Source organism: Amborella trichopoda, chromosome 7 (assembly GCF_054954075.1).
Source record: "Amborella trichopoda isolate Santa Cruz 75 chromosome 7, AtrichopodaSantaCruz75HAP2 v2.0, whole genome shotgun sequence".
In the NCBI taxonomy this organism is placed as follows: Eukaryota; Viridiplantae; Streptophyta; class Magnoliopsida; order Amborellales; family Amborellaceae; genus Amborella; species Amborella trichopoda.
Window position 1 is genome coordinate 5,201,468 of NC_142342.1, and position 11,050 is coordinate 5,212,517.

General features: G+C 35.0%; 1 protein-coding gene across 1 annotated transcript; it reads left to right on the forward strand.

Annotated features, from left to right (window-relative positions):
• Positions 1–355: 355 nt before the first annotated feature.
• Positions 356–9,404, forward strand: LOC18447295 (protein NRT1/ PTR FAMILY 5.2). Its single transcript, XM_006857396.4, has 4 exons — positions 356–476; positions 1,050–1,267; positions 7,435–8,012; positions 8,411–9,404. Exons 2-4 carry the CDS (start codon positions 1,070–1,072, stop codon positions 9,297–9,299), a joined length of 1,665 nt encoding a protein of 554 aa, XP_006857458.2. The 5' UTR covers positions 356–476; positions 1,050–1,069; the 3' UTR covers positions 9,300–9,404.
• The last annotated feature ends 1,646 nt before the right edge of the window (positions 9,405–11,050 follow it).

The window sequence follows — 11,050 nt, forward strand, 5'->3', positions numbered from 1 at the left end:
GGTCCAAATGTTGGATCTATATACGAACCCGTATCGGGTATACGCAGCTGGTCTGGGTGGGGTCGGGGTCAGGGTCGGGGTCGGGTCCGGGTCCATTGCGACCCCTACATCCGATGTTGGAAAACCTTGAAATTGAACATCCTTTCATCAAGATGTGCCGATATTTGTCGAAAATATCATACTTGCGGTCTTAAAACACTTGTATGAAAAGATTGTTTTGGAGATCCCCCTCTCTCTTATATGTGACACCCATGTCTTGACTTAAAAAAGTTGAAAGAAAACTGTGTATATAAAGTTGGGCAGAAGGCCACTTCCCTCCCAAACCCAAATGGCAAACGTCTTGGAGAGAGAGAATGGGAATGGGAATGGGAATGGGAAGGAAGATGATTACACTAAAGACGGGTCAGTGGATCTGAAGGGAGGCCCTGTTCTCCGCTCCAAAAGAGGAAGATGGCCCGCCTGCTCTTTCATCGTTGGTAAAATCCCCAAACTTTTTATTTTCTTTCTTTAACTTCACCACTTCCACTTCCACTTCCTCTAACACAGAGAGACTTTTTGAGAGAAAGATTCACTGGCTTTGAAAATTGGGGACAATAGTTGTATTTTTTTAGAGCAAAAAAAGATGATTTAGAAAAATTAGGGGAACCATGAACTGTCGTTTCTTTTGAGGATTAAGATGTTGTGTTTTATATTTATATAGAAACAAAAATAGTGTGGTTAAGGGAGAGGGATGCATCTTTTCATGTCTTGGGTTGTTGCTTCATGTTAGAGACAGAGTCATGGCAAGTAGCTGCAAATTAAAGCCACCTTGTTAATCACTATTGCTAATGATTTACAGTTTTGTAAACATCTCTCTCACACACACACACATAAGTTAAGACACTAATTCCCTTTTCTCTAATTATGAACGCATACATAATTATCAGGATAATTGCAAATTACACTAACTAAAATCATAATCTCTCTCTTTCCTCAAGATATTGAATGCTCCAACTATGATAATTGTGTTGCTTTAATCTTCTTAATTTTTTTTTGGTTTATGGTTGTAGGGTATGAGGTATTTGAGAGGATGGCTTATTATGGAATATCATCAAATCTGGTGTTGTATTTGACAAATAAGCTACATGAGGGAACGGTGGCATCTTCAAGGAACGTAACAAATTGGGTGGGGACCGTTTGGATGACTCCCATCATTGGTGCCTACATTGCTGACGCCCACTTGGGCCGTTACTGGACTTTCCTCAACTCTTCTGCCATTTACCTCTCAGTAATCTCCTCTTCCCATTACTTATTAACACCTTAATAATATGTCTAGATATAAAAATAGTTGGGCTAATAATACTAATTAATTATTATCAAGTTGGTTGTAATATTATTACTACTAACAATAATAGTAAATTTAACTATCAAGATCGGATCACATTAACTATTGACCGGTGCCTTAGCCACTCTGATTCAAATAAAATATCGATCGAATACTGATCAGAGTTAATATTTGTTTGATTTTAGTTGGCCAAAAGGGCTGGTAAGGATTAGTTAGAAATATTAAAAGAGAGTTCATATAAAGTTGCAACCTTATAGCATATAACTAAAGTGCACCTCAAAACCGATTGAAAAGTGTGTTCCGAAGTTGAAAATCCTTCCAAATGGATCTATACCTTTTTGAAATATTAAATTTCATATTTAGGGGTTGATATGGATTTTTAAGCAACTATAAAGTTTCCGACACCAGAAATACGTCTTCGGGCAAATTTTAGAGGGGGGACGCCTTACTTGTACAGCATAAGGTTGGAGCTTTATAATAACCTCAATCTTTTGAAAAATATTTTAAGATTTTAGCTATTATTATAAGTACATGGCGAATTTGAAGGCTGATGGGACCTGCTTTAGTTCCATAAGGCCCGTTACCAGTTCAATAGTTACCGGTCATAAAAAGTATTACTACAGTCTAGTGGTAATAATGGGATGTGTACGTATTGAATAAGGGTCATCAATCAATGTCCGGCGAGTGGGTTGAATGGCAATGGAGAATACAGTGGGAGGTCTCCATCACTCGTCTATTCCATTGATTAAATAGTGAAATGAATAATTTCATGAGGTTAGGAAGGTCGCTAAGTGATTTGAGTTACTGGCGTTTTAAAGCCTGCTGATACCAAATTTGATTGTTGATTTAGAGGGGAATCGGTCAAAATTCAATTGGATTCGGAATGTACGAGTCCGACTCCGACTCGGTACTCGCCATAACACCCCATCATTTATTTATTTATTTTTTTTCGAATTTATTTAACATTTTTTTAGTTCCCTCTATGCCTCCCACTTTATAAACCCCTCATTTAATATTAATGTTTATTTATTTTTTAACATTTTGTTGGAGCACCAATTTAGACTGACCTAGACCAGATCGGGAGTGCCAATAAATCGAGATTTCATGGATTTATGGATGAATGATTTGACCTGCCTCGTTTTTAGTAATCCACCCCCAAACATGATTCACAACATTAAAATAATACGTGGCTTCCCAAAATGGTTGGTATATATAATAACACAGAATTCTATTTTCTATTACACTTCAGTATTACTATTTACCCACATCACGGGATGCAAACCATCAATTATTAGGGTCTGGTCTCCATAAAGTTGTAATTTTAAACAATCCAATTATGGCTCACCACCAAATTTTATTATAACTTCTAATTTTGGTGTAAATTGTTTTTTAGGATTATTTCATAATCTATTTTCATATTTCAAATAAAATTGTAAATTCTAAAAATAGTTAAAATCAAGTAGATATATAAACATATGAAAATCTTGAAAATAGATGGTCTAGATAATGTGTTGCAAGATGCATTATTTTTGAGACGTAAATTTTTTTTTGTTTTCATTTTGATATATCTCGATGTCGAGATGTGATATTAAAGGGTTTTTTCGTATTAAAATAATATTTTTTGGTTTCAAAACATATCTTGGGTCATAAAATTTATGAGGTTTATATCTTTTAACCCCTTAAGACAATTTTATTTTTTTTAAACTTATTTTTTTTTGTCCCAAATAAATATAAGAAAAATATATCTTTTCTTAACACCAACATTTTTCGCTCTTCACGTGATTTTCTCTTAAATCTCTCTTTATCCATTTTCCCATTTTGTCTCCGTATGTGTTTCACTCTCTCTCCCCCTTTAGAGAGATAAATGCGGTGGATATTAGAGAGAAATTTGGGAGAATATATTACGTAAAGAGATGAAGGGTTTAGAATGACAATGTCTTGTTTATATTTATTAGGGTTAAAAAAATAGTTAAAAATGGGTAAAGTTAGCCGGAGGGTTAGGGTATATATTTTGAATATTTGGATTTATTGAGATATGAAAATAAAAAAAAGGAGGTACGAGGATTCCCTAAATTTTTTTCCAATTATTATGAACCAAATAACGCAGGCTGGTCTAGTCAAGATAAGTTGGACCTCTAGTCAAGATAAGTTGAACCAGGTCAAATAAGTAAAATTGGAATTTTTTTAAATTAAAAAGAATATATTAATAATAGGATATTAATAGATAATATTGGGGAGTGATTTTGGGCAATGGTTATATGATATTATAATATCCAGAAATTATGTTTGGGCAATTTGTTTTATTCTAATTTTTAAATATATGACTTTTTCAATCTAATGAACAATCATAAAAAAGTAAAAATAAAAAATAAAATAAAATGAAAACTTATCTTAGAAAGTGTTTTTTAAGCCCAATTAATATAGTCTTTCGATTTTAATGAGATGCTTAGATCTAGATTTTAGAAGGATGTTTTTTTTTTCTAATATTTTCAGATAAAGCTTTATTACTATTAGATTGAAAATATTAAAAAGCCAAAAAAAAAGAATAATTGATTTTGAATTCATTATTCATAAAGACATAGAATCTTAAAATTCTTTGAAATTGATGGTCTATTCCTTATTTGATTGGACCCATTTTGACCGTATATAAAGTGCATATTAATTTTTATTTTTTTTTTGAAATTGTTTATTGAGATGAAGAGGAGTGTGTATGCAAAATTTGGGATCACACAAATACATACTTTTTTAACAGTGTGGTTCCATTACATTACAATATCAAGGTGGCATGAGATCATATCCGTATAATATAAAATTGGCTAGCCAATAGGCCAGCCTATAATATATTAATTTTAGAAAGATATTGTATCTTTCATTTTTGAAAATAAAGTGTGGGGGAGTTGGCGCATTTTATGGCAGTGAATATAGATGACAATTTTCTAAATATTCAGATTTGATGAGAGAGAGAAAGAGGGGGGGATAAAGAGGGGGCAAGAGAGCGGGTTTCGAATGCCAATTTAGAGGTGTGCTACCACTACGACTTCAACCCTATTCTTTAATATTTCAGTCATAAAAGTACAAAAATCATAATTTTTTTTTTTTTTCTTTCTTTCTTATTTATGGCTAGATGAGTGTAGAATGTAGAAAGCGAGCAGTTTATGTAGTAGGTACTTGGTCCATGTCTTTTATGTAATTTTCGGTCACATGCATTTTTGGCGGTGTACCCACCAACAAACTTAATGGAGGGGCCATCACTGTAGTACAACCTACTCTGATTCACACTGACACTTTTTGACTTAAGTCTTGAATTGAAAGAATTTTTTTTTAAAAAAGGGCGATGATTATGATGCAATAATTTTAAAAAACTATTTTATGGCAACGTGTTTGATTTAAAATTTGAAATATGAGGTCTTTTCATTTTAATGAACAATCATAAAAAATAAAAATTTGAAATATACATTCTTTTCATTCTAAACTTTAGAAGAATTTTTTTATTTTTAATTTTTTTGGATAGCTTTATTATTATTAAATGAACAATGTTAAAAAAAGAAAAATATTTTTAATTTATAAAAGCTAAGATCTTGAAATTCACAAAATGAATGGTTTAGATTCGTTTTGGAGGGGATTAATTTTGATCATATCTCGGATTCAAATTGAGCTTTCTTTTATTTGGGGATTGATTATTGAGATAAAAAAATAGTATGTGTAAAATTTGGAGTCATACAAATACCACAAATGTGGTTTTTTAGAAGTGTCGATGTGTTATATTATAATACAACCGTTGCATTAGATCATTGCTCTTGAAAAAAAGCCCAATTAATAGTGCAATACAATCGTTGTATTAGATATTGCTCTTGAAAAAAAAGCCCAATTAATAGTGCCAAAAGGGTAAATGAAAAATACTTTTCTACGTTAATCAAATGATCTTCTAAAGAAAATAGAAGTCCAATCAAGGTACTTTTTCAAGGAAGAGGGGAGATGTGATGATAATGGTGGTTTTTATAAAGTACACCTAAAAAGTTATGTGGAAAAGACTGTTTTGAAGCCGAAAACCCTCCATCTGATTATCTCGATCCTGAGAGATGCATTGATACAAGAAAACAAACACTTCAAATTCTAGAAACAAGTGTAGCTTGTAGTATTTTATCTAAATAGTTCATTTCAAAGATTTCCAAATGTTTATAAATATGCTGGATTTACATTGTCTTTGAAACTTTAATTTTCAGAATTAGTTATAAAAATATATTTGAGGACCATCATAGATATTTTTGGCACTTGAACCACATCTTTCGGCTTAAATTCGAGTTGCATCTTACTTAGATTGTTCAAGGCGGCAACCTTATACAAACCTCACCTGGCCAAGCAAGTTTTTTCATCATTTTTTTTTTCAAAGCTAGAAGATATTGATAATTGTGGTGACTATAAATTACAAACAAATCAGCCTTTTCATTTTTTTATTTTTATAATTACCCTAATAATACTACTGCAAATATTCTCCAAGAAAGAAAAAAAAGGGTGTAAAGCGAAGGTCCCTTTCCTATCCCTTTCATGAATGGAAGGAAGGTAGCGTTGCAACTTCACTGTAGACTTTGGTTGCTTGTTCTCCACAACATAAATGACAAAATAGTGTTCGTCCACGCGTGCACACGTACAATTCAACGACTGCGATTTGCTCAAATGAGTCGCATATTATCTCTACATATACCGACATTTATGACATGGTAATATAAAAAAATAAAAATCTAGGCACACGTGTGCATGACACCGTGAGAGTCATGCTTTTGCCCTTCGTATATAACTGGCGTACAGGAGAGACGGGCGTTCCGTTTGCCAAAACCACTACTTGGGGCGACTACACGGCCATGCTCGATTACAAGTACTCAGGCCCGAGTATTGTAGAAATAAAAAAGTTAAAAAAACTATAAAAAAATCCAACAAAATAAGAAATGTATGTTTAAAGTAAGATTAAGCAATGGGCTGGGACTAGGGCTTAGTATTAAGGCCTATTTATAGTCTCCGTTTATTGATATTTTAAGGCCCATTGGATTAACGGGCCTGTCCCAGGCTAGGAAGCGTGGCCCAGCCCGCCTACACCTGTATGTAGAGCTAGCGCAAATCGCGTAGGGGTATATGAAATCAGATGTGTGTGTGTGAGGGGGAGAATCTTCATTTCTCCTAGAATTAGTTCTCATGGATAAAACTTTCCTGCAGGGAACAAGCAAAATTGTTTCATGGAGGCTGGACCGCATGGCTGCTTATGCGGTCCGAAAAGCACATGACTGCATATTTGGTCCTAAAAGTGTGAAGCATCCATCTTAAAGATGGATGCAAGTCGGTGTTCCATCTAAAAACAATGGAAATTAATGGTCCAAATGTTTTCTTACTGAAATTATTATTTTTAATTTTCAAAATTTACTTATTTTTTCGTATTCATGATCTCCATGTTAGAGATCACGTGTCTTTAAAATTAAGTCAAAAAATCCATTGTAAAAGTAGATTTATTAATAGGCTTACATTTCTACGTATGCGGGCTTGGCTGCATAGAAACTGGGTGCGAAGAACAAACATCTCGAGAGAGAAAAAAATAAATGCAGCTTAGATAATCATAGTCATGTACTTTCCAATGAAATAAACACGGTGTGCAGGTCCAGCGGGAAAGCTCTCGCCTGGATAGAACTTTCCTGCCAAGCATACATCTAGAAGGAGAACTTTCCCATGAAATAACTGCACCCAAGATTATCATAATTACAAGATTACCATAGTCATATACTACCACTAATACTTGTCCTCTCTCTTTGACACAGGGTTATGCTTTTTCTGATACTAGCTGAAATCCCCTGCTACTACATGAAATTTTTAACAATTCTCATCCACTTGTTATCTTTGTTCTCTCTTTCTCTCACACACACACAGCCATGTTTTTCCTTGTACTTGCTGGGATTTCCTGGTACTAGATGAAATTTCAAACAATCCTTTCCTGCTACTAATCTCCCTGTCACTCTTTGTGATTCATGACTTCCATTAATACTATAGCTCAAATGCCTTAACACTAGCTAAAAATTCCAAACCATGCAACCACTAAAACTTGCCTCCTCCTCACCCTCATGTCACAGGGAATGTGTCTGCTCACACTAGTGGTTTCCCTCCCCGCGCTCCGCCCACCAGCCTGCAACAGCAACATTCATGATTGCACTGCAGGCTCTGCGCCCCATGCCTCTACATTCCAAATTGGGATCTTCTACTTCGCTCTATACGTCCTTGCTATTGGCACAGGGGGAACCAAGCCTAACATCTCCACCATGGGAGCTGACCAATTTGATGAATCCGACCCTAAGGAGAGGAAGCAAAAGCTCTCCTTCTTCAACTGGTGGATGTTTAGTATCTTCTTCGGGACCTTGTTTGCCAATACCTTCCTTGTATATATCCAGGATAATGTTGGATGGACTCTGGGCTATGCTTTACCAACAGCAGGACTCTTCGTATCTGTCTGTGTATTTATTGCCGGGACGATGTTTTATAGGCATAAGCTGCCTTCTGGGAGCCCATTTACCCGAATGCTTAGTGTTTTGGTGGCAGCTTCTCGAAAATGGAATGTTATGGCCCCTGATGACAGCAAGGAGCTTCATGAGTTGGATGCTGCATACTATGCTGCGAAGGGCTCGTGCAGGATCGATCTGACGCCTGAGCTAAGGTTTGTGAGAGTCTAATGTGTGTCCATTACGGCTTAATGTAGGAGCCATTGTCATAGGAATGCTTGATTTTGTTAAATTTTTTTCTAGGATTTCTAAGTCTAATACTAACTGGGAATGAATGGCAAGTACCATATGAAAGCTTTTAAATGACATATGGACACAAGGAATTTTACTTACCACCAAAGTTTGAAATTGATGATTTTAAAATGGTTTTCAAAATTTACAGTTGTTGTTGATACTTACTTAATTAGTAGAATCTGCTCGCTAGAAAAGAGATAAGAACCAAATCTTATACTGTAGGAAAGATGTGTTGCCCATTTGGAATATGGTTATTTTATTGTCTTTCTTATATTTTAAATTTCAGCATTTATCAAATTCATGACCTAATCGTTTGCAGGTTTCTTGACAAAGCTGCAGTAAAGAGTGGCCCTGAAACTCCTTGGATGCTTTGCACTGTGACCCAAGTCGAAGAGACAAAGCAGATGATAAAAATGATCCCAATTCTGATAGCCACATTTGTGCCTAGTACCATGATAGCTCAAGTGAATACCCTCTTTGTGAAACAAGGAACCACCCTAAATACAAGCATGGGTCCTCATTTCAAGATCCCACCTGCAAGCCTGACAGCTTTTGTTACCATTTCTATGCTGGTTAGTGTAGTGATTTACGACCGAGTCTTTGTCCCGATGATGAGGAGATACACAAAGGATCCGAGAGGGGTATCGCTGCTACGGCGTATGGGAATTGGCCTTGCTCTACACATTATTATAATGACAGTCGCGTCCTTGATCGAAAGAAAGAGACTGAGCGTAGCTAGAGAACACGATCTAGTAGAACATGCAGGGACGATCCCTCTCACCATTTTCATATTACTCCCACAATTTGTTCTCATGGGAATGGCAGATGCCTTTCTGGAAGTTGCAAAGATAGAATTCTTCTATGATCAAGCACCAGAGAGCATGAAAAGTCTTGGAACTTCATATTCAACAAGTAGTTTAGGTATTGGGAACTTCCTCAGTAGTTTCCTTCTCACAACTGTGCATAATGTCACAGGAAAGCATGGCAAAAAGAGTTGGATTCTCAATAATTTGAATGACTCTCATTTAGACTATTACTATGCATTTTTTGCGATCTTAAACTTAGTGAATTTCTTCTTCTTCTTAGTAGTGGCCAGATTTTATATCTATAGAGCAGAAGGATTTGGCATACAGAATATTCAAGCGAAGGCAATAAGGACATCAGCCGTAGGGGATGGCGTTCCTGTTAAAGATTTGAGATCAGGATAGTTTCTGATATTTGTATTTACATGATCTTTGTACTCTAAAGAATGTAATTCATGCAGGTCTAAAATTCGAGTGTTGATAACAAAGATTTTTGCTTGTTTTTGAGAAGGAAGTCTTTCGTAATATCCTCCACTCCTGCTGTGAAGTATATGACATGAACCCCGTATCTATGCGGCCAAGCCCGCATGCGGGCCTCTTAATAAATCTATTTTGGGATGGATTTTAAGGCTTAATTTTTAAGAACATGTAATCTCTAACATAGAGATCATGAATATAAAAAATAAATAAATTTTAAAAACTAAAAATAATAGTTCTATTAAGAAAAGATCTGGACAGTTAGTTTCTATTGTTTTTAGATGAAACACCTACTTGAGTCCATCTTTAAGATGGATGCTTTACACTTTTTGGACTGCATATGTAGAAATACGGCTCTGCCTGCATGAAACAATTTTCCATATGAAATTGTACCATTGTAATTTTAGACCTATGTGAGAATGGGCAATATTCTTATCTTTGTAATCAATGTATTAGTCAGTGTAGTAGGAGGCCGAGTCAAGGCCGATGCCAAGTTGGGGTGAGTTCCAGGTCACTTGAAAAGCCCAAAAAAAGGTGTAAAAAATATAAGTTTTTTTAAAAAAAAAACAAAAAATGGTAAATGCTTATATATTAGTTAGAAGTAAAAAGATCGGTTTGATCAAAATGACCAACTTATCTGGCGATAAACGAGTGGATACGTCAATAGAGGTGAGTGTAAAATATAAAAAGGATGATAGAGACAGACTTTTAGGTCCCATTATGTATAGACAACTAGTTGGCAGTTTACTTTATTTTACCATGACACGTCCTGATATATCCCATGCAGTATAAGTCGTCAATCAATTTGTTGCAGATCTACGTCGCATCCACCTTTTGGCTTTCCATCATACTATTCACTATCTGCAGGGTACATGCCATAGAGGCCTATTTTTTTCCTCTACCTCTTATCTCCAATTACGAGCCTATGCTGATGCGGATTAGACAGGTTGTCGAGATACTCAACACTCAACTACTGGACGGTGTATATTTCTTGAAGGCTCTTATCATGGAAATATAAGAAACAACAAACTGTGTCCAAATCTTCTGTGGAAGCCGAATACCGAGTAATGTCCTCAGCTTGCAGTGAAATTACTTGGTTAAGAGGACTTTTACATGATCTCAATATTTTTCATCGATCTCCTACGCCATTGTTTGCTGATAATATGAGTGCTATACATATTGTCTCCAATCTAGTGTTTCATAACAGTATAAAGCATATAAAAGCTAATTGTTATTTCTTTCGTGAAAAATTCCTAGCTGGAGAAGTTACACTACGACATATTGTCTCACAATAGTAATTTGCAAATATTTTTACCACGGCAATGACTCGTGCTTGTCATGACTATCTCGCTGACAAACTGATAACCAACATCAGTTTGAGGGGGAGTGTAGAGATTGAAGATCTTGTATTTATTTGTTATTATATGAAACGTGTAAATTTCATAAGAAGTTACTCATTATTATCTTCCTGTACAAGTTATCTCTAGTTGTATTATAGATACATGTTAATAATAGTCAGTAGATACAAGTTTTTCCTTTACCTCTTTGTGTGTTTGACACTAAGATGATTTTGATAGTTTTAAGATGACTTGGAACTTTCATATTTTTTTAATTTATTAAATTTTATAAAATATTCAAAGCCTAAAACAAAATTTTTCATAAATCCATCTTTTAGACCC

Bases quoted from the DNA above. Each gene is read 5' to 3' on its own strand.
- LOC18447295 (XM_006857396.4), top strand. From the start codon at position 1,070: ATGGCTTATTATGGAATATCATCAAATCTGGTGTTGTATTTGACAAAT. The intron at 1,268-7,434 runs GTAATCTCCTCT...CTCATGTCACAG, and splicing joins CTTCTGCCATTTACCTCTCA to GGAATGTGTCTGCTCACACT. The intron at 8,013-8,410 runs GTTTGTGAGAGT...AATCGTTTGCAG, and splicing joins GATCTGACGCCTGAGCTAAG to GTTTCTTGACAAAGCTGCAG.